The sequence below is a fragment of the Solea solea genome, chromosome 6, assembly GCF_958295425.1.
Source record: "Solea solea chromosome 6, fSolSol10.1, whole genome shotgun sequence".
Classification (NCBI taxonomy): Eukaryota; Metazoa; Chordata; class Actinopteri; order Pleuronectiformes; family Soleidae; genus Solea; species Solea solea.
This window is the reverse complement of record NC_081139.1, coordinates 21177609-21205332: the sequence shown is the minus strand read 5'-3', so window position 1 is coordinate 21205332 and position 27724 is coordinate 21177609. Positions and strand designations below refer to the sequence as shown.

General features: G+C 40.3%; 2 protein-coding genes across 6 annotated transcripts in view; both read right to left on the bottom strand.

Annotated features, from left to right (window-relative positions):
• Positions 1-187: 187 nt before the first annotated feature.
• Positions 188-6746, bottom strand: atf1 (activating transcription factor 1). Of its 4 annotated transcripts, none has more exons than XM_058632462.1 (7): positions 6592-6746; positions 2686-2808; positions 2506-2603; positions 2303-2424; positions 1890-2066; positions 1468-1621; positions 188-1020 (listed from the first exon to the last, which is right to left on the bottom strand). In XM_058632462.1, the coding sequence occupies exons 1-7, from the start codon at positions 6640-6642 to the stop codon at positions 876-878; spliced, it is 870 nt and encodes a 289-aa protein (XP_058488445.1). In that variant the 5' UTR covers positions 6643-6746; the 3' UTR covers positions 188-875. The 4 variants fall into 4 exon arrangements, with proteins under 4 accessions (XP_058488445.1, XP_058488447.1, XP_058488446.1 ...); XM_058632464.1 differs by having other exon boundaries at positions 6650-6672; XM_058632463.1 differs by lacking the exon at positions 6592-6746 and adding an exon at positions 6174-6357.
• A 1812-nt stretch (positions 6747-8558) lies between these two features.
• The window catches only part of dip2bb (disco-interacting protein 2 homolog Bb), a 42501-nt gene continuing 23335 nt past the window's right edge, over positions 8559-27724 (bottom strand). Inside the window, exons 6-39 of one of the 2 annotated variants that reach the window (XM_058632357.1) lie at positions 27540-27686; positions 26877-26996; positions 25917-26114; positions 25612-25703; positions 24730-24840; positions 24506-24629; positions 23689-23798; positions 23445-23547; positions 23285-23349; positions 22851-22944; positions 22648-22767; positions 22444-22558; positions 22195-22334; positions 21622-21758; positions 21454-21534; positions 21166-21293; positions 20739-20853; positions 19315-19516; positions 18802-18914; positions 18547-18570; positions 17937-18017; positions 17055-17178; positions 16805-16926; positions 16536-16647; positions 15557-15666; positions 15268-15398; positions 15019-15187; positions 13328-13498; positions 13169-13230; positions 12624-12681; positions 12435-12509; positions 12177-12351; positions 11895-12018; positions 8559-11575 (exon numbers count right to left, since the gene is read on the bottom strand). In XM_058632357.1, the coding sequence (XP_058488340.1) occupies positions 11323-11575; positions 11895-12018; positions 12177-12351; positions 12435-12509; positions 12624-12681; positions 13169-13230; positions 13328-13498; positions 15019-15187; positions 15268-15398; positions 15557-15666; positions 16536-16647; positions 16805-16926; positions 17055-17178; positions 17937-18017; positions 18547-18570; positions 18802-18914; positions 19315-19516; positions 20739-20853; positions 21166-21293; positions 21454-21534; positions 21622-21758; positions 22195-22334; positions 22444-22558; positions 22648-22767; positions 22851-22944; positions 23285-23349; positions 23445-23547; positions 23689-23798; positions 24506-24629; positions 24730-24840; positions 25612-25703; positions 25917-26114; positions 26877-26996; positions 27540-27686 (4106 nt within the window). In that variant the 3' untranslated portion in view covers positions 8559-11322. The remainder of the gene's footprint in view (positions 11576-11894; positions 12019-12176; positions 12352-12434; positions 12510-12623; positions 12682-13168; positions 13231-13327; positions 13499-15018; positions 15188-15267; positions 15399-15556; positions 15667-16535; positions 16648-16804; positions 16927-17054; positions 17179-17936; positions 18018-18546; positions 18571-18801; positions 18915-19314; positions 19517-20738; positions 20854-21165; positions 21294-21453; positions 21535-21621; positions 21759-22194; positions 22335-22443; positions 22559-22647; positions 22768-22850; positions 22945-23284; positions 23350-23444; positions 23548-23688; positions 23799-24505; positions 24630-24729; positions 24841-25611; positions 25704-25916; positions 26115-26876; positions 26997-27539; positions 27687-27724) is intronic. The other variant, XM_058632358.1, reaches the window with a different exon arrangement.

Below are 27724 nucleotides of genomic sequence, written 5' to 3'. Positions count from 1 at the left end.
ACGGATGCAGAATTACAAGAGCGACATGGAAAGATCTCGAAGCTGCAGGTTTCTCCGAACTTCACTTGAAACAAATTGAGGCTCCAGATGTTACGTCAATGATAAGGCCACATATTATGGGATTTTCCATTAAATAGAGTACATAATCTTTTTTAATTTTTTACAATTAAAAATACATTAGCCGTGCTTTAAATTTTGAGTGAAAATATATTTATTTCCTTTCAGAATCAGCAACATTTCATAGATGGTTTGTTCTTCTGTCCCACCCCTCCCAAGATGCACATAAATAATATTACCTGGACACTGTGCCTTTTCCCTGATTGTCGCAGTAACTGCAAAGAAACAACCCAATAAACCACACTCAAAGTATGTTATTGTAATGATATTCCATTGCACAAAAATAAGGAATGACAATTGTAATGGAGAATTGCTGGTTCATAATATACAAAAATTCTGTCTGTGTGGTAATTATACAGTCAGAATTTGGCAGACACTGTAAGGAGTAATAAAAATGCAACGGCAATATTGTTTTTAAAACACAAGAGTACAGGGATACATTTGGAAACTGAAACTCATAATTAAAGCTCACAATTTCAAACCTGCCAGTATTAAAAATGTACACAACTATACATCATCAAGAATTAGCTATTTATTTTTAAAAAACAGCAGGTGGAGAAAAAAATGGCCAATTTCTCGTTTTGTTGCTGAGTAAATCTCACCGTGGTCTCAAGTTTTGTATAAAAAAAACAAACAAAAACAAAAACAAAAGGATCTCAGCCTGAAATGAAGTGTTCCCAGAAACCCCAACAAGTCCAAATGGCTGAGCTGTGCCGCTGCCATGTTATGTCTTAATCCTTGACCTGCAGTCAAACAGGTTATCCTGTTTTAACACAATAAAGGTCCTTCAATGTTTTGAGCTCTTCTATCAGGGTCTTGTTTTGGTTCTCAAGAACAGCTACGCGGTTTTCCAGACATTTAACGTATTCCTTTTTCTTCCGTCGACATTCACGGGCTGCCTCTCTGTATGAGGGGAACACGTGCTGTTAGTCCAACTTAACATGACATTATGCACCACTTCTTTTCATTTACTTATAAAAAAACAACCTTTTTTGTGTTACAGTCTTGCTTTGAAACACAAATACAACACTTAAAACGTGAGGCAAAGCAAATGTTATGATTTCGACATGCTAAACAGCCATGGGCCTTAATTTTGACATTGAAACTGTAATCAAAGATACGTTTTCAATTTCCTATTTTTCTTTGAACCATGTGTGGCAGGTAGAGAAAATAGGCAAGAGCTCTCTTCTCTAGGAAAACGACACGGAAGATGCGGAAGTGTGGCTGCTCTAATCAGATCTTGTTCTGCAATGCTCAAGTGCCCCCTGCTCACACATCCAATGTGGCTACTCAACAACACACATGTGGGTCAGAAAGTAAAAATGATAAATCCAGTAACTGGACACTTACCTGTTTTTTGCAAGTCTGATTTCTCTCTTTATGGTTGGGTCATTGGTCTTCTCCTGAGAAAGTCCCATAGGAGCAGTCATAACTACAGTCTGAGGCAGGGAGCTGGACGTGGTTGCAGTGCGTATCTGATATGCCTGCATCTCTCCTCCTGCACCTGAGAGAAACACAACAGCACCATAAATGCACCATTTGAGTATTTTAGCTTCTTAAGTGAGAATATTTTGTAGTTTCTTTGCTCCATTTAACAGAGAAATCATTAAAACAGAATCATTTTGGATGTAGACAAAACAAGACATTTGAGAACATAATAATTTCCAGGTTTGAGAAACACTGATCAACATTTTCTTGCAGTTATTACATATTAATGATTTTAAAATAAATGTTCAGGTACATTTGGCTTGAATATACCAATAGCTACTGACCTTGTACAACAACCTGGTTGCTAGGCACCAGTATCTGTTGACCATCAGGTGTCTGGGCATATTGAAGGATGGTGGTGCTTTGCTGGGCTGCAGCAGAGTTGGCAACAGCCTGTAGTCCCTGAATGCCTTCAGTTCCTGGATTTGCCAGCTGGATTGTGCCATTTGCAGCAATAGTAACTACAAAAACCACAAAGATGGCAACAGAGCTGAGCATTGGTAAACAGATCACACAGAGTTTCTGAGAGTCTGGTCTACAGCAGACAGCTCTGGTGAGCAACTAACAAAATATTCAGCAATCATAACGGTGCATACTATTAAAAAAAAAAAAACTAATGGCGGGGTTTCTTTATTAACTTAGCATATTCTCAAAAAAGATTTAATTATATAAGTAAATGGAAGGAAAAAGGTCATACTATACTGGCCGGTGCTGGTCTGGTAGATTTGGGTGGGTACTGTAATGCCTGTCACTGCTGGGTTGTTATCCTTTCCCTCAATGTGTGCCAGTTCCTCAGATGAGAGCTCATTTAGGATTTTTCTGCAAGTGACAAGACAGAGATAGCTTGAAGTCATGAACAAGACTCTCTGTAAAGTAAATTTCTGTCTTTAGAGATTTTACCTGTATGAGGGCCGCCTGGCCAATATTTCTCTGGTCTGTTGGGTTGTTGCTCCACTGTCTGATGAGTCTTGTGAGTCGTCACTATCTGAACCCTGGGTCTTGAAATAGAGACATCGATTAACAAGTGCAGATGAGTAATTGCGTAAAACTAGAGATGCCAAGAAAAGCAGCTGGTCTTACCTGTGCAGACTGTGCCTGAGGGGACTGAATGACTGATGACTGCGCAGACTGGATCACTCCTTGAACCTGAAACTGACCTCCTGGCAGCTGTACAAGCGTCACAGAAGAACCTCCTAGTGACATCTGGCAAAAAAACAATTCCAAAAAGTTGTATTTGTTTTGTTTGTAAGTTTAAAAACACAGTTAAACTTAATTTAGATTTAGAGTCATTGCACATACAAGATATTATCTCTAAGAGATCAGGGTAGAAGAGGAAAAAAGTAGGAGGTGATGCAACATAATGAATGCCAACCAACGAAAAAATCAATCAATACAAACGTTTCCCTTCCTCCTCTTTTGGCATCTGGCCTTACTGGCCATGAAGTTGACATCTCTTGGTCTGATCTATGCAATCCGTAAAAACCTACTTTAAGTAACCTACTAATATCATTGTATTTGAGAACATATAACTCATCTTGTCACAACATGAATAAGTATGTGCTCATTCACCATCATTTTTAGATTAGTCATCGGCTTTGTTAGACTGATGCATCCACAGATTTACAGAAAGTTGAGAACCACTGTCATATGTCATAAAGGCAGACGAGAACTAAATGTCCCTTTACATACTTTTCTAATGTCAAGATTGGAACTGTATCAGCTTCTTATCCATCAAAAATGACCTAGTAAAAACAGCAACAGAGGAGCAAGACTGGAGCAACCAGACTACCAGACACCTCAAACCCACAGATCACTCTCTTTATTACAAAATTGACTTAGATATATTTCTTGTAATTGTACATATTATTTTACACAATGTCTGTGTAATACAATGTTGAAAGCAAACAGTTCTTCTTTATCTTCAATAAGATCTTTGTGGAAAACCTCTGAGATGACAGAGAAGAAGCACACAGTGAGTATACATGGTATGGGAAAAACTGAGTTTTTTCAAAAGTATTTGATGGTTGTGCCATCTTACATATTTGGCCACAGGACACTTAGAGATAAAGCAAAGTTGCCACATACATAAATGAGCAAATAACATTTAAGATTTTTCAGATATGAAAATAAGGAAGCAATGGTAGTGATCATTTTGTAATATTTAGGGAACAAAAAATGATGTCAGTCATCAGTCAGTCATCATCTACCGCTTTATCCTCCATCAGAGGGTCGCGGGGGGGGGGGGGGGGGGGCTGTGCCAATCACAGCTACATCAGGCGATGTGCGGGGTACACCCTGGGCAGTTCGCCAGTCCATCGCAGGGCCACACACAGATAGAGACAAACAACCATTCCCTCTCACACTCACTCCTATGGTCAATTTAGATTGTCCAATTTACCTAATCCCCACATTGCATGTTTTTGGACTGTGGGAGGAAGCCGGAGAACCCGGATGTGCCCACGCACACACGGGGAAAACATGCAAACTCCATGCAGAAAGGCCCTTGTTCCCACCGGGGCTCGAAACTGGGTCTTCTCGCTGCAAGGCAAGCGTGCTAACCACTACACCACCGTGTGGCCCCCAAAAAATGATGTCCTCTGAGCAAAGCTAGTTTTGTTTCAGCCACAGTGGAGCAGAGCAAGTGTTATAGAGGTCACAAGACGCAGTGGTGAACATAAAAGCCATCTTCTGTACTGCACAACCAAGCAACACACAGGAGCCAAAATAATAAAATCTTGTAACAGACACACTTAAATCTTACACTATTATCAGCTCTCTCCAAAAGCTAGGTTTTGATTAAAAAGTATCACAAATATTAATAAAAAGTTCTCTAAGAGAAAATGCGCTCGCATGTGTTTTAATCTAATGCTGTAAAGCAGTGGTTCCCAAAAGTGGAACAAACAAAGTATCAGCTCTTAAAGTAACACCATTACCATTATCAGCAACTTTGAAATACAGTGGTGTAAATAGGCCAAGCAAAGTCAGCTAAGGACTTTTCACAGGAGCCAGATTTATTCTCAATTGGGGATGCGTTGATACAACTCTCTCTCCTCTTGTGCTTCACTACACACAGACAGTAAAAAATCTAATATATCATAATTTCTGCTGAGTCATGTTGTGGGCTGCTTATTTCATCATTAGAGAGAGGAATGTTTTATTAATATTTTTTTAATTTCATTGTCTCAACTCCTCTCCAATAACACACCCTGGTTACAGCAGACCAATATTTCAGATTTCCCTCCAAGTACCACCAGGGGAAGCTGAGAACCATGGCTTTAAAGCAAATATTGGTTTAGTTCACCAAAATAAGCAGTAGGTGTCACAAAAGTGTGACCCTTTTCCACCTCCCTTAGGTATTACAACTTCTAAAATAAATCTAAAATATGGATAAAACCTGGCTGAAAAGCTGAAGTTACACAGAACATAATGAATTCAAAATGCAACTCATTCGCTAGGAATAATGAAATAGTAAACATGAGCATGAACAACTAAGAGCTTTATTACAATTACGATAAATATAAACAATCATATTATTGTCGATATGATACGCATTTAATGTAATTACATCATTAATGTGTCTTCAGTACGGCAATCATGAATAAATCAAAGCAGTTGTACGAGCAAATCCAGTGGTACTGTGGCGTTGTATTTTGAAAGGGGTCCATTAATTACACGTTGGGCTGTCTGGGAAAATTGAGAGGATGTTATGGTAGTGGGCATAGTAGCAGTCTGTGACTCGGTGTCATTGCTGCCATGTTGTACATCTTCCATAGTAACTGGGAACAAATAAAACATCTCGGTATTACCGTTTTACAATGGCTCCGGTAGAACATAAAACCTGTCTAGGCGGGAGGTCGCCAGTTGTGTTGAAACTGACTCCGCTGTGGCCTGTGCACTTTTTCCAACTAAATCTGTGGAAATAACTTAGTATGTAAAATATCAGGAATAAGTTTGGAGGATATAAATCACATCCATACTTTAATATATAGCCAAGTTGGTATCTTTAGAAGTTAAACATTTAAGGCTAAGCCCATCAAACCTCGACTTCCTTTTTGATTCAATCGTGTTAGCTAATGCAACTGATGTTATCATGGGTGAACGAACATAACGAGGCCTAACAAAACTATTTATTCATTTCCCGCTCGTGATTCCAGACATTTTCAAACGAAGAGACGCAAATCAACCATTTTCCCACTAATGTGAACTTCGTATACTGCCAGAATGTTCGGCCTCAAGAACGTTACCGTTGCTAGTTGACATTCACAATAAAGGGAGTTTAAATCGTCAAAAACAAGCGTTCTGGAGCAACAAGCGAGCCAAGTTTGCCTACACTAGTTCACAGAATGCGTGAGCTTTTGTCTCAGTGGGTAAATATGTGTAACTCTGTCACTGGCACGCAAGTTACCGCGTCAATAGACGTCAGCGATACGGGGAGCCATTAAGCTAACTACACCTTCCCTTTTCGTAGAACGGCGAGGAGTTGACGGAGCAACCGCCGCCATTACCGCTACAGCGTACTACAGAGTCAGAGGAGCGCTACTGTACCGCTCAGCCAGCCAAATATTTACCTTTTCAAACGCCGCGGCAGTGCTCTTGTTCCCAGCGTGGACTTCGTGCAATTCGTGAATGAACTTTGGCGAAAGAAAGACCTTGAAAAGTTCGTTAGCAACAACTGCTAACAGCTAAAAATACTAAGATGTTAGCTATAAAAAAAATAGCTCAGCACTTTTTCCCCCCCAGAGGAAATGGGCGGAGCTGTTTGCGAAACAGCATTACGTAATAGTTTCTCCTGGCTTTGTGATTGGTTAAGAGTTTCAGCAACTGGTGGTTGAACAGATACATTGACGAAAGTTGCATTTAGTATTCTTTCTATGACGAATGCGTTTGCTTGACTTTCTACTGAATATTCTATGAATTACTAGTCTGTCTCTCCACTCTGGTGACGGCAGTTCGTAATGTTGCATTACTGCTTCCTTTAAACTTTACCTTTGCTTTCCCTCCTCGCTGTTCTTGTAGTTTTAGGACAGTTGGCATCATTACTCACTTCTTGTCTTTCTTTGCTAATTATGGTCCTGAACTCTCGCTCTCTTCCTCTCACCTCGTCACTGCTGTTGTCACTGTCGTTGTGTCGTCGTCGTTGTTGTTGACGACATCCGTGATGCTCAGTTTTCAAATATTATAAAAGGGTTCAAAGGATTCAAAGCTCGTTAAAGTCATACTGAGTCGTCTAGGTCCCAGTGAACACGCTCAATTCCGTAAACTAACTTGTCTTTATTTTGCTGTAGTTAGTTTATCACTTAGTTGGTTGTGGTGTTTAACTGCAGTTGGCATCAGTTATGGCTGAAACAGTTACTTGATGAATCGATTATTAATTATCGATTGTAATGTAACTATTTTGATAATCGGTTTGAGGGTTTTTCATTGTTACATTTTTTTCTGATTTTTTAGCTTCTTATATGTGAATATTTGGTGGTTTATTTGCTCCATATAACAAAGAAAACATTAAAACGAAATAATTTTGGTTTGTGGACAAAACAAGACATTTGAGAATATCAGGTTTGAAAAACACTGATAGACATTTTTCTAAATTTTCTGACATTTTATTGATCAAACGATTGAGAAAATAATCGTTAGCTACAGCCCCTATTAGTTCCTTTTTCTGGATTAAATGATCTACTTCTTAATGACTTTTTCCCAGAGTTTTTGGTCTTCCTTTAAATAGGACTTTTCTCGCCCTAATGACCACAAGGCACTTCACTACAGTTTTTCCATTCACACTCATTCACACACCTTTATACAGCACACTTATAAAAACAACGTATATATTTTTATTACACATCATTCATTTGCAGCAGGCACAAGACCAACATTGGGTTAAATGTCATGTTGATGGACACTTCTCCTTCATCACAGCACCCTTAGTTCTCATAGGTACCAAAGTCTTAAGGATTAAGATGTGAGTTGGGCTTGAATTCAGACCAAATGAATGGAAGTCAAAGTCAGTGTCCTGAGAAAAATCTGCAAACCTTTGTGTACTTGTATTTGTCACCTCCTAAAGACATTTTCTGGTCTAAACACTGACCTTGTCAGGACCATTAGTCCTCAGGGAGACCAAAACCTGGTCCGAATGAGGCAGAACCTCATTTCTGAGGAACTGGTTAAGTTTAGGGCTAAGATTTGGCATATGGTTAGGTTAAGTTTAGAGTTAAGCATGAACTGGTTATGGGTAAGGTTAAGAATAACACCTTGTTTAGGCTGTTCAGATGAATGGAACGTGTGTGTCTGTGTGTGTGTGCAGGTTTTGACAGGTTTAGTCATAGATAGGTGTGGTCCTGCTCATGAAAACAAAGTCAGGCTGGGTTACCATGTAACATGTCGTTGGCTGATGTGAGCCCTCAGCAAAATTTTTACTTGTTTAGCTTGCTACATTTGACAGCTGCTCTCACTTTGAAAATCAAAACAATATGATGCATTAATGTTGAGCACAGGACAATGTTCAATATAGTCTAAAAGGATGATGCTGCTTGTTTTTTTCTATGGCAGTTATGTAAATGTGCAGAGGTTTGATCAATTTGAAGACTTGCTGTCAGGCTTTCTCGTTAATAGGGAGTGGAAATGTGAATGGTCCAGTGCTGCTCAGTGATTTATCTTTTTTCTTTTGAAGAACCTTTTCACACAACCTCTACAGTTGCATTCGCATTAATGAGGGCACATTTGTCTGACAATAACAATGTATAGGTTTCTTGCTTTACATGAATTAGATTTACAATATAATTTTAATGTAAAATGATGTTTGTGATAGTTGGCATTGTGTTTAGCAAATGTCAAAGGTTCAGAGCTAATGAATGAATGGATACATGGACTATTATTTCATTATTTCTATAAGTACCGTATATATAGGGAAAGTGTGATTTGTTGGTTTACTATTACTGAACACATTAATATTCAGACACTTAAATGATTAAATGTTTTGTTTATTCCATATTACTTTGACATTATGTATAAAACAAAGTACAACAATCCAAAATAGAAAATAAATGAGACAAATGGGTGGAAAAGGTGTGTACCATCTTGGTTTGTAACTACACTATATGACTTCAGACACCCCTCTAGTGTTACACAATTATCATGGGTTACACCCTAATGGAGCAGTTTAGACCAATTTACTAAATTATATACAACATACCAGGAGTGCATGTGTAAAATTATTGATAAAACAACTGAATAGAGATGAATAAAGTCTAAAGTACACTACTGGTTCAATTCTGTAAGTCCTCTGTTCTTTGTTATTACAAAATGTTTTTTTCACCAGAGTGTGCAAGCTTTGAAATGAAAATGCACGATCTTTGGGATTGCATAGTGTGTACGGACTCTGATAAGGAGAGAGAGTGGAAGCCCGTGATGACTTCACAGCTGAGCAAGTAGGCGGCAGATTGACACAGATTGTCACTAAAAATCCTCCATTTGCTCATTAGGTTTTGCAAGAGCCGCATGTATGATTAGGAGAGGGAATTTGTTTTTCGACAAAAGGTCTACATTTTATGGGTAATATTCACAGATTGCACCAAGGGACCACCTGGTCCATCCCTGTGTTATGAGTTTTATTCCCTGAATATACAGTTTCACACATATACAGATATACTATATATAAATCTATCTCCCCCACTTGTGCATCGGAATGAGATGTGCCTCAAGCTGATTTCTTCTTGTGCTTTGCTGAGTCATGCAAACATTCTGCTGCAAACCTAGGAAGCAAGGTTAAAGCTAAGACGAAGTGCTGTTAGTGTTTTCTAGTTCGACTCAAAACGGGGCAAAACCAAACGTAAAGCGCTGCATTTCTAAAAACATATTTAATCAAACATTAAATGGGGAGAGTTCAAATCAATCACTCAAAACTTGAGTCCACACAGTAGAAAGCTACTGTAAGTACCATCAGTGCAAAGTGCAGTAATTCAATGGATCATTTTCCTGTATTCTTTGAAATCAACTAAATATCTTTCTATTATTGTGGTTGGTATGATCAAATGTAGTGGGACAACTGCAAAAGTCCAAAAATAACAAAAACTATTTACATGGTGACATTTAGGGTTCATCACAGAACACAGAACCTTTACATTATGGCAAGGAAGTACAAGGAAAGCACAAGATTGCGGGACACTAAATACATTTTGCAAATACATCTTGATGCAAACTGTTTACCCTAATTCATTTCCACATTATCATCATTTTTATTTTGCCATTCAACGACGTTTTCTACCGTGGCTCAGCTTTGCAACTGCATTTACAAGTGCTTTTAAATCCAGTGACTGAATACAAAAGAATTCAGATACATGAACGCTTTCTTCTACTCTACAGACTTCAAGTACCAACAATCCTGTTGGAATTCAAAGTACAAACACAGAACACAGTTCCCACGAAGTCTCAAACACTTTCTCTCTTATACACAACAGAAGTGAGAGGAATGTGAAGAGTAAGCAATACAACGGTAAGGAGTATTTGATGAATAATTGTGGGACTGTTTTTGTGTGATTTATAAAATAACCTGGTAACTGACAACAGTCACGATATTGGATTTAGCTTTTAGTGGCCAACAGGAAAGGTACCTGGTATTAACAGCATTAGCCCTCCTGATAAACTCTCCCTCTGAATCATATACTGTAGTCTCCTGAACCATTAGTTATAATGCCTCACTGTTCATAATAAAATAGACACTTTTTTTTGAGAAAGTGCAATGTTATATCTAACCTGACTAACAATTCTTTAAAGTTATTGACCCTAACCTCAATTATACAAGTAATATTCCTCTTTAAAAGTACTGTCAAAACTGTCCGATCCTATTTACAAACTTCTTTCCACTACTGTTATCATCGCCAACTAAGAGGGAAGAACCAAACCTTTATACATTTATACAATTAAAAATATCTGTACAGTAACATACAGTATCTAAAATACAAGGAGGTCTCTAGATACAGTACAGAATATGGCCTCTCTCCTCTTTTACTTTGATCCCTTTGGATATCGGTCAGGATTTCCATCACTGGTCAAAACCAAATAGCAATAAGCAGCCACAGGAATGTATGACTGAAGTTTTATAAGGCAGGAAATATAATGTATAAGAGCAGGAAACATCTATTTGGCTTCGTTATCGTGGGACAGAATGAGCATTTTAAAATATGCACAAAACTCAAGGTTTGCTTTCGTGTGCCCTCTCGCTGATTCATCCACATTTAGTGAAAAATAACACGGGCCTAGTTAGCACATGCATCATGTGCGTTAGTTTGAAAGCTGCATGTAAAAATATTTCAAATTTTCTATTTCAGTTTAGTAGCTCTTAGAATCCGTGTAGACACAAAGGGGAAAGTGGTTTGTCGTGAGAAAAGAATGAGATGGATTTTTACTTGGACATTAATACGTGTCCAGATGTGTCATTTGCTTCTTTCCCCTGAAAAAAGTGCAACAGGGACTTCTTTTTGCAAGTTGCTTCAATCCCATTTTGCAAAATTATATCTATAAAACACAGTGAACAACTCCAAACATGGCAGATCCAATCACAGACATGCAGTGGCCAAGATATGCTGGTGTCACACACACAGGGCAGGGTGGCAGTACGTGTGGTTCATGCTTTTACTTCTCATCATCTGCCAAGCCAGTGGTCACATGTTTGGATGACGGTGCAGAGGCATCCAGACGGTGGTTGACGGCGAAACAAGAACCCCATCACATGTTGTAGGCAACATAGATGGGATCCAGCTGGTCAGCCAGGAAAGAGTCACGGAGGTGCATGCGTTGCTTCTCTCCCCTGGAATTAATGGGTATCACCCCGGGGTCCACAATGACCACCACGCCCACGATGAGGTGGTGCTCCTCCAGGACCACGTTGGTGATCAGAGGCACCAGGTCGAGTGCATCCTGCTCTGAGCCACACAGCTCTGACACCACCACCAGCAGGTTGGTCCATGTAAACACAGCGCTGTGCGGAAGAGGAAAGTCACTCAAAGACAAACTCAAAAAACAACATTTAATGAATAGTTCACCAACTTTAAATAAGCAGACTTGTGTCGAGAGACAAAGTAAAAACCAGGCTCAATCTAATTATCCAAAGGAAATGTCACCTCTAAAATCCACTTAAATCCACACAAAATGAAGAAAAACTATGGGTTAAACTGTTTATAAAAATACTATATACAATAACATGTATACAGTGCACCATATAGTAATACACTGTAAGTATGCCTATGTGCCAGGTAGATAATATCTAAATCTACCTGTGTGTATAAGAGCATTCTCACCTTTCCGCAATACTGCGATGAGCACGGGACACTGAGGTTTCAATGTCAATGGGGTGGTACCGCAGTCCTCGTAGCTCCAAGGTCTCATCCAGTGACCCCACCACAAAGAGAGCATCATGCCGGTCTGAGCACAGAGATACAGACATGATCATTGCCAAACAAAGAGAAATGTAAATGTGTCGAAGCATCAAGTACGTGCTCATTTCAATTTGATCGACCTCATTCACTGCAGGGTATTTAATTTGGCCGCTTATCATCTACAACAGTTTTAGCCCCATTTACCCCCGCTGGCATCTAACAGCTCGGTCCTCTTCACAAAACCCAAGTATCCAGTTCTGGCCCACAAGGTCTGAGGATCTCCGAAGCTGAGTTTAGTGTTGAAGTGGTCAGCCTGAAGGCTCTCCTCGCCATAGATGGTGTAGTAGCCACTGGCAGTGTGAGGGCTGTTCACCCAGATCTGAGAGCAGGAGAAGCACAGACTGGTTCACTGCTGAACTCAAGAGGACGTACATTTGCCATGACGTTACAACTTCCTTTCACCTCTCCCAGATGAGAATCGCCAAGCGGGCCTCTGGTCTCTGGATTGACGATAATCACCCGCACACCCGGCAGTATCTGAGAGCAAGACGACATTTACAGGCACTGTGTGAGTTACACTGTCAATATGTCTTTATCTACACATTTCACAGACTCAGACGTCACCAGTGGAAGGCACATGGAGCATCTCACCTTGCCAGCCTCCATTAGAGGAAGACTTTGAGGCGCTCCTCTCTCCACCAGCCTCACCCTGTAACGGCACATACACACGTCAGCGAGCAAGCGGCTGTGCAGTTATTTATGATCAAACTTGTCACTGAAGCGCTTTCTATTTACCACAATGGAGGCATTTGCAGTGTGTAATCTCTGTTCACACTGGAATTGTCTGCTGCTATGATTTACATACTGTTTGTCTTAAAATGGCCATAAATAATATACTTATAACTAGCCAATGCCTGTATATTCAAATAAATACCTTATGCTACTGCTTGCGGTTCCTGTCAGTGTTTCACAATAAAAGCCTTGCAGAAAATAATGAGTGGATTAAGGCAACTAAAATGCTAGGGTGCTTTTATTTTGAAACAAGTCCGTAAAGTGATGATTTGTAACATATTCGACATTGAAACTGTGGTCACAGATAATTTTTACTGTCGGCTATTTCTCATGAGAGTTGCTGCCAAAAAAATTTGCTTTCTGGAATTTATGTATGTGAAAAGTTTTCTGTGACCTAATCTCACCTGTCATGGCGCAGGGACTTCATGTCCACGTACACAGTACAGGGATCGGGACCAGTTGTGCCCTGTGAAACATTAAGGACAGACACATGGACATCAGACCCAACATATCATTCACAGTGTGGGTGTGTTTGTAATGCCAAGCTATGCTGTGTTGTTTACCTGCAGGCAGATGGCAAGATTCACCCTGGAGCCAAAAGCAGTGCTGACAGCTCTGGGTGACAGACCCACGTCCTTAAACAGCTTGGAGAAGGAATATGTGAGGGCCAGACGAGGACGTTCCTCTGCTATCACCACACAGCTCCGCACACATGACAGATTCACACCACGGGCCTGAGACACAAAACACAGAACCACCATTAAAGGAACAGGAACATCTACACACTTACAGGACACCTGATAACGTAGCAGGAGTGGCATCTGGTGTGGTCCTCTGCTGCTGATGTACATTCAGAAATGGCCTTTTCAATACCTTATTTGGAACGAGTGTTTATTTGAGTTAGCTCTCTATCATCTTAACCCAGTTTGGCCACTTCCCTCTGACCTCTGGTATCAACAAGACATTTTTATTGAAAGTTTTTGGCCCATTATCTGTAAAAACCTAGAAAATCCCAATAGATCACAGGTTTCTGAAATATTTAGAGCAGCCCATCTGACACCAACAACCATGAGTAGCCTACATTTTAAAAATAAACAAATGTCCGTTCCATTCAAACCATTTTAACATGAGTTAACAAAATGATGATTGAGCGTGTCAGCTACACACTTGTCTCTCTGTTTCTCAGTATGGCAGTGTTTGTGTCTTGTGCTGCCCAGTGACGTTCCCAGATTCCACAGAGGAAGTGATTTGTTTTATGTCGAGACAAGACAGACGGATAAAACAGCAACATTGTTCTACTAAAGCGAGGCGGCTGCAAACCAGTTAGAGCACGACTGAAGACACCAAGAAGTGCCCACACACAGCTGCTTTAAATTACCTTTCTTCCCCATTTCAGTGCTTGATTTTTAACTTCAGCAGGTCGTTTTTTTACTATGTCTACACATCTAAATGTATTATTTTTGGTTGAGGATACTGAGGCCATACTCCACACCAGCTTAAAGCCTCCCCTTATAGGACCTGGGAGTCGGATTTGACCCCCACCTTTCACTCAGACAGCACATTCTACAACTCTGTAAGACTGCATTCTTTAATCTGAAAAATATTGCCAAACTCTGCCTCTCCCTCCCTCTCCCTGCCCGATGATGAGAGTCTGGTCCACGCCTTTGTCTCCTTCAGGCTGGACTACTGTAATGCGTTCCTTGTCGGGATTCCTGGCAGGAGTCTCCAGAGGCTCCAGTACATCCAAAACAGTGCTGCCAGGATCTTGACAAGGAGACGGAAATATGACCACATCACCCCAGTCCCACACTCTCTCCACTGGCTCCTGGTAAAACACCTCCGCTCCACAGACACTCACCCTCTAATCCCACCCAGGACTGGGAGACGGAGCCTTCCACACAGTTGTAGAATGCCCTGTCTGACCACCTGAGAGCACCGCAGACTGTTTGTCTTGTAAAAAACTTAATATAAACAGCTTATGAATGGACTCTTAATGTGCATTTATGGGTGTTTTATTATGTGCTTCTATTTCTTTTACTATGTAATAAGTGTGAGTGTGTGTGTTTTGTTCTTACCTTGTGGCACTTTGAGATTTGTTTTTTCAAATGTAAGAGTGATATAAATCAAATGCATGAATATTATTATTATTATTATTGTTATAATTTGCATTATCAAGCAGTCAAAAAAGATGTGCCTAATAAAGTGGCCTGTGAGTGTACACTGATTATCGTTTGTCTTGGTGTGCAGGTCTTACCTTGAGCAGCTCAGTCTGAGTGCCCAGTCCTTTAGTGCAGAGCTCCATGACAGAGTAGGAGCAGAAGGTGTCTCTGATGCGGTACTGACTGAGCGTGCTCAGCCACAGTGACAAGCAGCTCTCCAACTCAAAGGGAGGGACGAGGATGGACTGGTGACCTGAGTAAACACTGTGAGGCACAACGATGTGAGTGAGACACTAAACCTTGGTGAATAGACGGGATGTATTTGGAGGTTACTGTTACTGCACCTTGCGAGGCACCACAAAACAAAGCCCAGACCACAATATGGATCCAGGCAGATGGCTATTTGACGAGAGGAGTACAGCTCACACTGCAGCTTTATGGAGCGACAAATGGCACTGACTGCTGCATGGGAGATCTGATATGGACAAAAACAGGACACATTAGGCACATCAAAGCTTCACCCTGTGAAAGTGCTGTTTAAAAGGTGTGCAGACCCAATAAATCAAGGTGATGGTGAAAGACATTTAAAAACTCGACAACACAGTATTTGAAAATAAGCCTCAGGTGTCCGACCTTAACCCCAGTAAGCATTCCTGTAGTGGACACGCTGAAGTCCAGATAAGCTATCAACTCTGCTGTGGGTGGCTTATAGATCTGCGGAGGCCGGCGACGAGGAAGGTCATCTGCAGGAACAGGAACACTGAATGTTTTACATAGCACTAGATAAACATAGAGTTGTTTGTGTGTATCTGACACTGTGCAGTCAGATGATTGTGGAACTCGAGTCAAATGTTTTTTATTTTGTTTCCAAGGAAGACTTTTATATCACTACACAAAAACACACAAAACATTAAAAAGATGAAACAACCACAGTACAGGCAGCGGCACAAGTCTGCCCACCGAGCAGTTTTGATGGCAAGTGGAGAAAACATGACAAAGAAATGTTATGAGTCATACAGCAGCAGACGTGTGTGTTCCTCACTCAGCTGTGCATTTTATGACTACTATTGTTATCAGCTGTTGTAAACAATGCATGTATTTTTATTCAGAGAGTTTTCTACAAATACTTGACATAAAAAATGAAAAATAGCAAAAAGCTGAGTATTGGATTGAGGTAGCATCAGACAAACTGCATTTTTTTTGTCCTCAATGTTGAAATGTAACAAAGTACAAATGCTTTGTTATTGTACTTAAGTACAAAATTCATCTGTACTTTACTTTGTTATTTATATTTCTAGCAAGTTTTACTCCACTACAAATCCTCTACTATGTACTACATAATTCCTCACTTTTTTTCTAAAACTTAAGTACATTTTATATCACAAAATTACTTTGATACATAAGTACAATAAATGTCACATACTTTAAGACTTTTACTTAAGTAATATTATAAAAAGTGACTTCACCTTCTAGCAAAGTCACTTTCTGGTAAGATACTTGTATTTTTACTCAAGTATCCCTTTTAGGTTTTGACATTTATGGTGAAACTTTGACTAACATCTGTCTTTTTGTTACTATGTTAGCACGTCTGCTGTGTATGTGTGAATTTCACCTGTGTCAATGATTGTTGGCCACGTTTTAATGTTTACTGAAGCAGCAGCCTCCTTGGAACGAAGGGTCCTCATGAGGTTCTGAGTGGTGAGGATACACGCAGCTTTACTGACCTGTAACAAAACATAAGCACGACTCATTTGAATAAGAAACTCTTCTAAAATGTCACTGATTATAGCGAAGGGAAAACTTTTATAAGTGCAACCTTATAGTCAAAACATTTTTCTAGGACTTACAGAACCGTACGAAACAGTGTACACATCGACTTACATCAATAATCATGCGGACAGTCGGCAGCGTGGCTGCCAGGTTCTGAGGGTGAGGAGGTCTGACGTTTACGGGAACACATCCAGCGTACAGACAGCCATAGAAGGCGGCTATCAAATCGATGCCTAAAAAGAAAAAAGGAAGGACAATAATGGAATAAAAATAGAGCTCATACCATTTGCAATGCATAATGAACTATCTATATGGGAGTAATGTATTAATACTCAGACAGGAAGCTGGACATAGAGCCTACCAGGAGGATAGAGCAGCACTACGTTCTCTCCAGTGTTGATGCTGCCTTTCTCTGTGAGCGCTGCAGCGATCTTCTCAGCGCGCTTGTGAAGCTGGACGCAGGACGCCGTGCTCACTGCCACACCCTGAGAGACAGGAGGAAATAATGAAGGGTAAGAAGAGAGAGGATCACGGTTTCAGAAACACAAAGTGGAATTTATGCAGCAGTACCTTTACCAAAGTTCACTATGCAACATCTAGGAGGGTTTATTTGCAGGAAATGATAAATACGTTTGTATAAGTGTATAATCGCTTTAAAATAAAACTAATTAGGTTTATTTAACCATAGAATATGACTTCTATACAGACTTTAGGCAAGTGCCTTGCTTTGCTTTGCAAGGGCCTGTTTCTAAAGCAGAAAAGTGCATGTCATGAGGAAGTGGAAGCTGACTATTCAAACAATGAAAAACGCCTCTCTCTGTCCACAAACACCAAACCAAAAACCGACAGAGAAGACAGAGGAAGTGGCAGTGAGAGTCAAATGTTTGCATTCTTTCTGGTACATGAAGGCCAACATCATTCCCTCATGCACGAGGGCAGAGGTGTCAACTTGTGGCCTGAAACAACCGTTATTTAGATTTAATTCTCTCTCTTTTTGATATTAATAGACATATATGTTTTTCTTGTGAAGTATACATCCTTCCATATCAAAACAAACACTTTTACTTTAAAATTCGAGGAAATATCATCATGAATATTTTTATTGTGATATCATCAGGGAATATTGTGTTCTAATGTTAAGGTCATATTGCTCACGCGCTACTGCACGTGTCAGTTACTCTTATAGACCGGACCTTTAACTTAGATATCTTAATAGAAATAAAAGTATTTCCCAGTTTGGTACCTTAGCATTAAGAAGAACAAAGAGGATGTGGTCTGGGTCTGTCTGTGCCCTCCACTGTAGAGCCTCTGTCAAATACTGATGCTGTAATATGAAGAAAAACATAATTAGATGAGTGTATTTCGTACATTCCAGGGTAAATAAAATGACTATAACTATACATTAACCTCAAACACAAAGACACAGAGGTTATACAGGGGAGAGTTTATGCTGATGGAAGAACCTAATTCAAAACTATTCACACCTGCACTGAAATGAAAGTGTTGCCCAGAGACTGCATACCTCAGCAGACAGCTGTCTGGCATAAATGATCTCTTGTGAGTGTGCAAACAGTTTATACCACATGCTCTGAGCCAACCCAGCTCTTAGAATAATGAACAATAACTTAGGATGTGAAAGCTATGTTTACAGTAAAACGGGAGGTAGGAACAGAAGGTGCAGAGCTTGAAACAAAAAAAAACAACAAAAAACATGCTCATTATTTTTTTTTTTTTCTCATGTCACTTTTTAACACAAGTACACAGAACAATACCACGATATAAAGCAGATACGAGCACAATGAGAGTAAACAAGGGTGTGGGGGGGAGATGCCAGAGGAGGCCATATTTCTTACCATCACAGTAGGCCACATACAGAGCTACATCCAGAAAGGGGACAAGAGGAAAAAAGAGAGAAGAAGAGTCCAGATTTTCTTTCAAATCTACAGAACTGAGCTCTGGTTGAGGTTGTGCCACTGTTACACTGGCAGTGAGAAGTCCTCGGTTCTCACGATTAACCTTTCAAATGTACTTTTAGCAAAGGTGCTGGAGTTTCTGAAGAACATGCACGTGGCTCTTTTGAATTTGTGTTCAATTTTTAGACACACTACCTTCCGGATAAGATCCTGGTCTTCTATCATGCCGAGGTCCCTGCCTGCGGCCTGAGCAATCCTCTTCCCTGCCACCAGGTTGCCCACCATGACAGAAGCAGGACCTACACCAACTGCTCGAGAAGAGGCGTGAGTGAGAGGGGGGGAAGGAGTAAAAGACAGAGAATAAAAACAGAATCCCTATCTGTGAAGGTATTCTATTATAAACACAGTAAATAAGAAAAGAAACACGTTATTCAGGTGAAGAGTCTGTGTGTTTCCATATGACAATTTCTAGCCAACGTAGCAGGAATATTACTTTCCCAAATTTAGAAACTCTTACGTGTGTGTTATGGAAAACTACTGACTGTGCTCTTTTGTTTCCCCCCCAAAAACACCTGAAACCCTGACTGACTCTGACATGCGAGACACAGTCAGCAGTTTCTCTCATCAAGTGAGATACAGTTAGTAACTAAGCTCGAGGGGGGAACTGGAACTAAGTGGATGTGATGTCATCTTTTCATATATACACACCCGGCTGCTTCTGACGGGGTTTGGGCAGGTTGGTGACACATGTGTGTGGACACATGAGGATGTTGCAGGGATGCAGGTTGCCGTCTAAAAAGTACTGCTTGGTGTCAGAGATGTGGATGCCACCCAGAGGTGTTTTGGGCAAAGTGTTGGCTGGTACCAGAGCCAGACAGTAGAGGCCCACCTGGTGGATGCTGTCGATGGCCTGCAGGGGGAAACCAAACAGGAGTATGGTAACTTGAAATATGTTGTTGAACAGTCATTTCTGCTGCTGAAGGTCTCTCATTTAAAACAATGACAAAAGTGGGTCGTCTCGTCTCTGGGATCCCGGGCCTCTGCATTGATGTGTCATTTTTTTTATGAAAATTTTCAGAGAGGTCCACCTACTCTTCTTTTCATGACCTATACCAGGGGTCTCAAACTCAAATAACATTGGGGCCATTGAGCATCTAGTCTGGCAGGTAAGGGACCAGTCAAGTGAAAAAAAAGATCAACTTTTTGGCAAAAAACGACATTGGCAACATGAGCATTAAAATGTTGTCATATTCCATCATGATATCTCAATCAAACTGTTGGTGATGACAGACTGTTCACAGAACTTCAAAATAAAAGTGTCTGTGTTGATATGGAACAATAAACATGTATTTATTATGATCTATCACTCAAAAAAACATACAGAAATAGCTCCCTTATAACTTGACATAAAGTGACGAGCCACATGAAATCGAGTGGAGGGCTGGGGATTTACCTGTCCCCCCCATAGTCTTCATTTTATTTATTTATTCCCCTTTAAACTATTTTCTTCCCCATTTCTTTTGTTATCATTACTGTGTACCTAATAACCCATGTTTGGTCATTGTTTTCTCCTCTTGTCATTTTAAAAAAAAAGAAAAAAACAAAACAATAACAAAAGACCAAGTTTGATGACAACAAGAAGCAAAGTGGGATCCGGGGAATCATTGTCTTAGAGCAAACGTGGTAATCGTGATCCATCAGTGACAAATACAAGCAATAAAATGATAATTTTTTTTTTTTAAAAAACAAAAGACAACACACTGGGTAATTAGTAGCACTGAATATTTCTTTCCTCAATCTGATGTTTCATAGGGGGTTCGCGCAAGAAGTAATAGCAGAGACGGTAAAGCTGATCATTATAAGAGGAACACTCTGAAACAGTCCACTGCCTGGAATAGAAGGCTGCATTTCTATTCCAGGCAGTGGACTGTGTTGGAAACATTTTGGCTCACGTAAGTACGTACACTACTCAACACAACATATTTGTTTAATAGTGCTAGATATTTGAATGCAGAAACGTTACATATTATATCTTTAAATGAGGTTTTACATGGTGTGACCTTGCAAAAAAAACAGTTTCCTACTAAAAAAAACACAAACATTTGAAATAAGGTGATGATGAGGCGATTCACCTGAAGCACTCGGCTCATCCACTGGAAGCTGTCCTCCTCGCTGGCGTCTGGCCTCTGCTCCGCCACAATCACTACCCTCTCATCGTAGAACACAGTGATAGAGAATACAGCGATCCTGGCACACACACACACACACACACACACACACACACACACGATGCTGAAGGTTATTAAGAGGTTGAGGAAAGCTGACATCTACACAAAGACAGTTTTAATACAGCCTGAAACTAAATCTTATACTGTTTCAGAAAGATTAACCAAGTTAGCAGATCCACACCAAACCTCCTTGACTGAGGATAAAAACAAATGTAAAGACAAATCTGACATTTTGGTTCTGCTGTACTTCATTTGAACCACCAGATGTCAGCAGAGATAACTCAGGATTCAAAATTTTCAAAATTTTTTGTAAATAGCTATTTCCTCTCACCTGCCACGGTACACAGTCTTGACAGGCTCCACAGCCAGAGCAGTGGCCACCAGGTCATCAGCGTTGTGTCTGCGTCCACTGACCATCAGCAGGCCTTCGATCTTACCCACCACAAAGATCAGACTGCCCTGCACAGAGCGGGGGGAACACACACGGGATTGTGATACAGTATTAAGTGCTCCACAGAAAGTAAACAGATCCAACAAAGACCGGGAGAGAAGGATGGTTTTATTTAGGGAGGCAGGGGTCAGCACAGGTATTGTACTCGAATGAAACGGTCCTACTTACTGGGCCAACAAATCCCAGCAGACCTGAGCGCACAAATGGAATCTCTCCGATGGGAACTCCATTAATGTTCACCGGGATCACCTGAACACAGCACACAGACAGAGCAGTGGGTGGTATATAGCACAAAAACCTAATTTTATGATGTTCTATCACCTTCCTCTCTCGTACCTCGAATGTGTTTTTCGTGAGTCCAGGCAGGCCGTAGTACATGGTGCCTCCAGCACGAGAGTTGATTATGATCTCTCCTATCTCATCTGTTCTACATAGCTGAGGAGGCCCCTCAGGTTTGACAATGCACATCAGCGCTGGTAATGCACAGAAACAACCGTTAGAATACCTCAGGGTATGGTATTTAAAGGTACTGTATAAGGTATGGCTTTGTAGTTTTTAGTCCAATATTATATATAGTCAGTGCACATAATCCTCCAATCCACTGTATGTATGTATATATATATATATATATATATATACACACCATATGTATATATATATATATATATATACATATATATATATATATATACATATATATACTGTATATTTGCATGCATGCATTCTCTAGTTTGTTGTTGTATTCAGTTGCTTGTGAATGAATAAAAAACTATTTTATGTATGTAATTCATGCTTTTTTTGTCTAGTTTTTAACATCTTTGATGTCAGATTTCCACAAAGGCACAAAACTGTTGTTGGTTTTTCAAGCTTTCCTTTCAGCTCGTGGATCTTTTCCTTCTCTCTCCTCACCTCCGGGCATAACATGGCCCACATCTTGCACAGTCAGAGCGGAGTTCTTGTCCTCTGTGTTGACCCTGATGACACCATGGCTCAGGCCGCCCATCGAAAGAATGGCACGGGCGGGTAGAGGTGCACCTGGTACTCCTGGTCTATATGGGAAAGATACGGCACACTGATCTTACAAAAAGCTGTGTGGGTTTCAATCGTTCTTCTTTTCATAAATCTTGACAATTAAAAAAACATAAGAAAGTGTCATACCTCCGTAAAGCTACAGTCATGGCCTCAGGTGAGGTAGCACAGGGACAGATGACCTCAGGCTTCAGTCCGTGGGACTGGAAAACGTTTAGGAAGGCATCACAGGAAGACACCGACCCTAAGGAGCAGGAGATTCAATATGTTATACACCACATCTGCACAGGCTGAGGTCGTCTTTTTCACTTCACTATAAGGTGAAGTACTCACAGGGGTTAGCACCATCAGCAACAATGAGCATACGTAATGAAGCGAGGCTGGTGTCTCTCTGGTCCCGATGAGCCATCATGGCCCAGTGGAGATCACGACACTTCACCAAAGCTATACGAGCTGAAGGAGAGTGACAGTGGCATGATGCGTTAGACATTCAATTTAGATTGTCACTCAATCTGAGGGATTAAGTGTAAAGTTACCTTTGTGGAAGTGGACCCTCTGCACCCAGGAGAGAGGACACGCCTTCATTACAGCATAGGGAACACTGATCGTGTGTATCCTGTTCATTACAGCCTGGAAATATACGAAGCCTAATGAAACACTTCAATCTAAAAACTAATAAATAAATACACATATATAAACAACTACCAACAGATGGATGGTTCACTGGATAAAAGCATTCAACTTTATCGGGCAATAATAGTGGAGTTTGTGGTGCTATTACATTATTAAGTAATTTTAAATAAATAGTTTGAACAACAGAAATAATTGAAAGAAAATCAGGGTAGAAAAAGGGACTTTGAGAAAAATTTAATTATAAAATGACAGTAAAATCACTCAAAACATTGTCATTTAGTTACCATGCCTACCGTATAATCAAATGTACCTATATATTACATCTACACATGCTCACCGTGAGAACACCGTGCCACAGGCCAATATCCTTTTTAAAGTCCAGGACATTCACTAATGTTTCCCCTTAAAGTGAAGACAGACAGAAGTTGACTTAAGTGTTAAATCCGTGCTGATGGAGGAAACTTCAGATGATAAATAAACGGCAGGTGTTCGCTCACCTTCACAGTAGTTGCAGGCCTGGGTCAGAGCCTGACAGTGGGTCAACATGGCTACTTTAGACACGGCCACACCCACCACGGTGCCTTCTTTACTCGCCTTGTACTAAACAGGAAGGTGCAGTTTCATTTAATGTACTTATTTATACATTTATGTTCACTAAAAGTACTACTTTCAAGTTAAACTTAACATGTTCCAACAATCAAACCACATTCATTTCTCTACCAATAAATATGTTCTTTTTACCTCTATATATGCAGGGTCAGTGTTAGCGGTGGGGACGTGAGGCTGCCAGTCTTTAGAGGGTTTCGTCAGGTATTTCGAGTCCGTTATTACCCACTTTAGTCGAGGCCAGCCTTTCAGAGAAACGTGTCAATAAACAGTTTAGTTTCAAATTCCACTGTAGGGTTACATTAAAAATTTAATTAACCTTTGAGAAACTTCATTTTCATAGGGCTGGGACGATATCACTTATTTGTGTCTGATACTGATACAGATATCACAAACTCGAGTATCTACAGATACCGTTATTAGTCCCATACAGTCATTTTAGACCATTTATGAACGTATGAAGCTGTTAACAACACATTTGTGCTGAATCATGTCAAAGACATAATTCTCCAACTGTGTAACAAATATTGTTCTCCCCATAAAAGAAGAAGAATTAAACAGCCCAAACATGACTCAGCTAAAATGCTTTTGCTGATTTTTTTTAATTTACATTTTTAACAGTCTGTGCATAGTGAAGCACGTGATATATAGGATTTTTGGATTGTATCCGATACAAATACAGATTCCCATCCCTAGATTTTCAACCAAGTATTAAAACAAGCCTTTTATTTATCATGGTTATTATTTCCAAGCCCCTGGATAAGAACAATAATTAGCATACAATGCTTAGAATTTCTCAAAGGTTAATGCAATTTTTGTCAAAATGTGTCTTGGTCCAAATATATATGGCCCTAACTGTATATGACATCTTAATAAATTCAGTATTTCATAAAAGAATAATATAGTTACTAAATGAACGTCTTAGTACTGAATGCACCATCAAGCTGCTCACCTTTGAACTGTAGTATTTCCCCTGCAGGGGTCTTGGGCAGACCCTTCAAACAGATCTCACTAGTCAGAGCCAGACCAACACCACAGCTACCGAGCAGAAAGCCCACCTGGCTGATACCTGCATCCTAAACACACCACACACAGAAAAACACACACAGTTACACATACAGAGGTGGAAATTAATAAAACTACTTCAGGTTTTTTTTCCTCCGATGGTTCTCTCACCTTACGAGACAGTGGCACCTCAATAGGTACAGGAATAACTTCAGCCAGGAGGCAGCCGTAGAAGGCCACCAAGAACATCCCAGGGTCACTGTTGGGGTAAACCAACGCCACCTACACAGACAGGATATTTTACATTTGATTTAATGTTAGATTATATAAAGAGAAATGTGTCTGTGTGGATGTAAACATTGGAGTTTTAGTAATCATGTAATAACAGCAACAGGTCTATAATCATGACAGCAGCTGCCATTAAGCAACACACGTATGATGTTTACGTATGATGATTAACATGCTTAAGAATTCTAATCTGATAAAAGTAACTAATTGTCACTAACCACAATTTTCATCTGAGGCTGATAAAGTGTTTGCAGCTCTGTAGAAATTCATATTTTGGTGAAAATACTGGAGTAAGTGAAAGTTTGACCTGATTGTTTCACTAAAGGTAAAATCAAAACTTAAGACCTTAGTATTCATCCTCTGTCCACCATCAATATGCATAAAAACATTCATGGTATATATATATATATATATATATATAACATGGTATATCTCCTCACACAAGATCAACAGGGGCAGAAGTTGCAAATGCACCAGGGCTGAAACAAGTCAAAGATTATTTTCATTATCCATTAATCTGTCATTTATTTACTCGATTAATGGATTAGTTGTTTGGTTCAACAATGGAAGAAAATGTCGATCTGTGTTTCCCCGAACCTTTAAAATGACTACAAACTGAAATGGTTCCGTTTTAATGACTTCTTTTTTAAGGATTTATTTCTGTATGTACAGTATATTCACATTTAAGAGGTGTGTAAAATCAGAGAACATGTTGTTGTAATTATTATAGTTTTTCTGTTTCGGTTTGTGTGGTGAACGTCTCACTCTGTCTCCAGGTTTGAGGATTTGCTCGTTCTTGGTGCCCAGCTTGTTCAGGAGCGTGTACGCCAACTTCACACTGCGACTCCACAGCTTGCCTGACAGACAGACAGAAGGTGTCATCGAAAAAAACACTACCCAACAAAAACCCACCTCATGGCACAAAAATGAATTAAGAACAGCTTTCTAATATTGAGATGAAGAGAAATGACATAGTAATGTTATTGCTCTTTTCAGAGAACGTTTGTTTGACCCTGTAAACATTGCTCTCTCTGTTTCTGCATATTAAATAGCACAGTCATGTGTCTCACCATAAGTCAGTGTATAGAGCGGTCTGCCGGTGATGTCCAGAGCAGTGAGAGCGGGGCTCTTCCCCTGCGTGGCCCCCCAGCGGGCCAATGCTGCCTGCAGGGCTGGGGGCCAGTTACTGACCACTCCCAAAGGCTCTCCTTTCACTGGGATGATCTGACGGCCCTCCGGCTTAGGCGTGTTCGGGTCTGGCTGGGGCACTACAAGAAACACAGTAGAATTTATCTGGGTATGTTTACATAGTGGGCAGACTGGACATGGACCTATTACACTTTATATCACAGTACAGAAACAATATGGTGATAATTCTGTAATAGGGAGGTAAATATATGGTAATATTTCTAATGCTATTTCCAGGTTGGTGATAGCAAAGGTAATAGTGTAGTAATGAGGACATAATGTTACAGTGATACCATGTTATTGACAAAATAATATCCTGTTAATGTTGGATGAGCATTATTACATCAACACAACAAATAAACTCATTTTTAAATAAAAGTAAGGAAAGTAATTAGACATGTGATGCGAGAAGAGAACAAAGACAGCAAAGAGATTTCAACTAAATAAGTCATAATAAAGTGCTTTATTTTTTAATCTTTATATTATGTATGCCTGTTTTCAACTGAAGTAAGAAAATCACATTTATTTGTTTCAGAGGTTATTTATAATCCATTCAACTCAATTCAATGTGATAATTTGATATGGAAGTCAGTTGTTTATTACACAGGCAGTACAGTAGAGTACAGTATATTCCTCTTAACCATACATAACAATCTTTAGACATTGTGATGTTATCTGGATCTCTCACACCATTTATCTACTCTCTCTCTCTCTTTTTATTATACAGTAAATATCAATATGACTTGACCAGTTGTGGCCAACATGCAATATTGATGATGCTTTTAACTGTGTTTAGTTTGAGAGAAATACTGAATAATTAAGAGTTTGACGAAGCAGCGTACCTTCTACTATCTCCTCTGAGTCATCAGTGAAGAACTCGCTGAGCGGCGGCCTCTTCGGCCTCTTCAGCGTGTTGAGAAGCTGCTGGATTTTGGTGGACACTCTGCTGCTGACAGGGACCCCTGCAGGGTGAGGGTGGAGAGGGGACGTGTCAGGAGAAACACAATCGCACACCGTGGGTCACACAAACGCACACGCTGTGGTGACGCCACACTGAAGCTTCACCCCCCCTCGCAGAGTGTGCTGCTCTTCATCCCGTAACAAAACAGATTGTTATCATGTCTTAAATGAACAAACAACAGCAGCATATGTTCAGCTGGTGAAAACAACACGGGGAAAATATGATGAGAAGTGTGTGTGGTATGTGGTTTTTTGGTTTGGGATCACACGTGAGGATTCATTTAGCGTGCGGATGCTCTATTTTGTTGCATTGACTTCTATAATAATTTGTTGTAAACAGGAGGGAGAGTCAGGGTAGAACAGCACGGGCATTATAGATCAAAGTGGTTCCTTACTCTGGATATTACCTCTTCCTACTGTATCAGAACATGTGACAGGGTGGAAGAAGATCAAGAAGAAGAAAAAGCAGTAAAGTCTGATTAATTAAAAAGACATGCTCCTGCAAAGATGCCCAGACAAAAACATCATTTGATGTGGTTGTTTACCATCTGCAGTCTCCATCATGCTCGAGCGGCTCTGCACACGAGTCATACCGCGGACCACGGCGTTGGAGGGCAGGTCCACCCGCGGGCCTCTGGCTGCAGGGGCCACAGCTGTGACATCTGGAGGGGGGGCGTTGTTTTCCGAGGGAGCTGCAGGGGGAAGCAGCGGAGGACGGTCACATCCAACT

Excerpts from the sequence above, each read along its gene's own strand:
- atf1 (XM_058632465.1), bottom strand. The coding sequence starts at position 5,400 with ATGTTTTATTTGTTCCCAGTTACTATGGAAGATGTACAACATGGCAGC. Across the intron at positions 2,809-5,277 it reads TTTCCCAGACAGCCCAACGT|ATGTCACTAGGAGGTTCTTC; the intron begins GTAATTAATGGA and ends TTTTTTTGCCAG. Across the intron at positions 2,604-2,685 it reads CTCAGGCACAGTCTGCACAG|ACCCAGGGTTCAGATAGTGA; the intron begins GTAAGACCAGCT and ends CTCTATTTCAAG.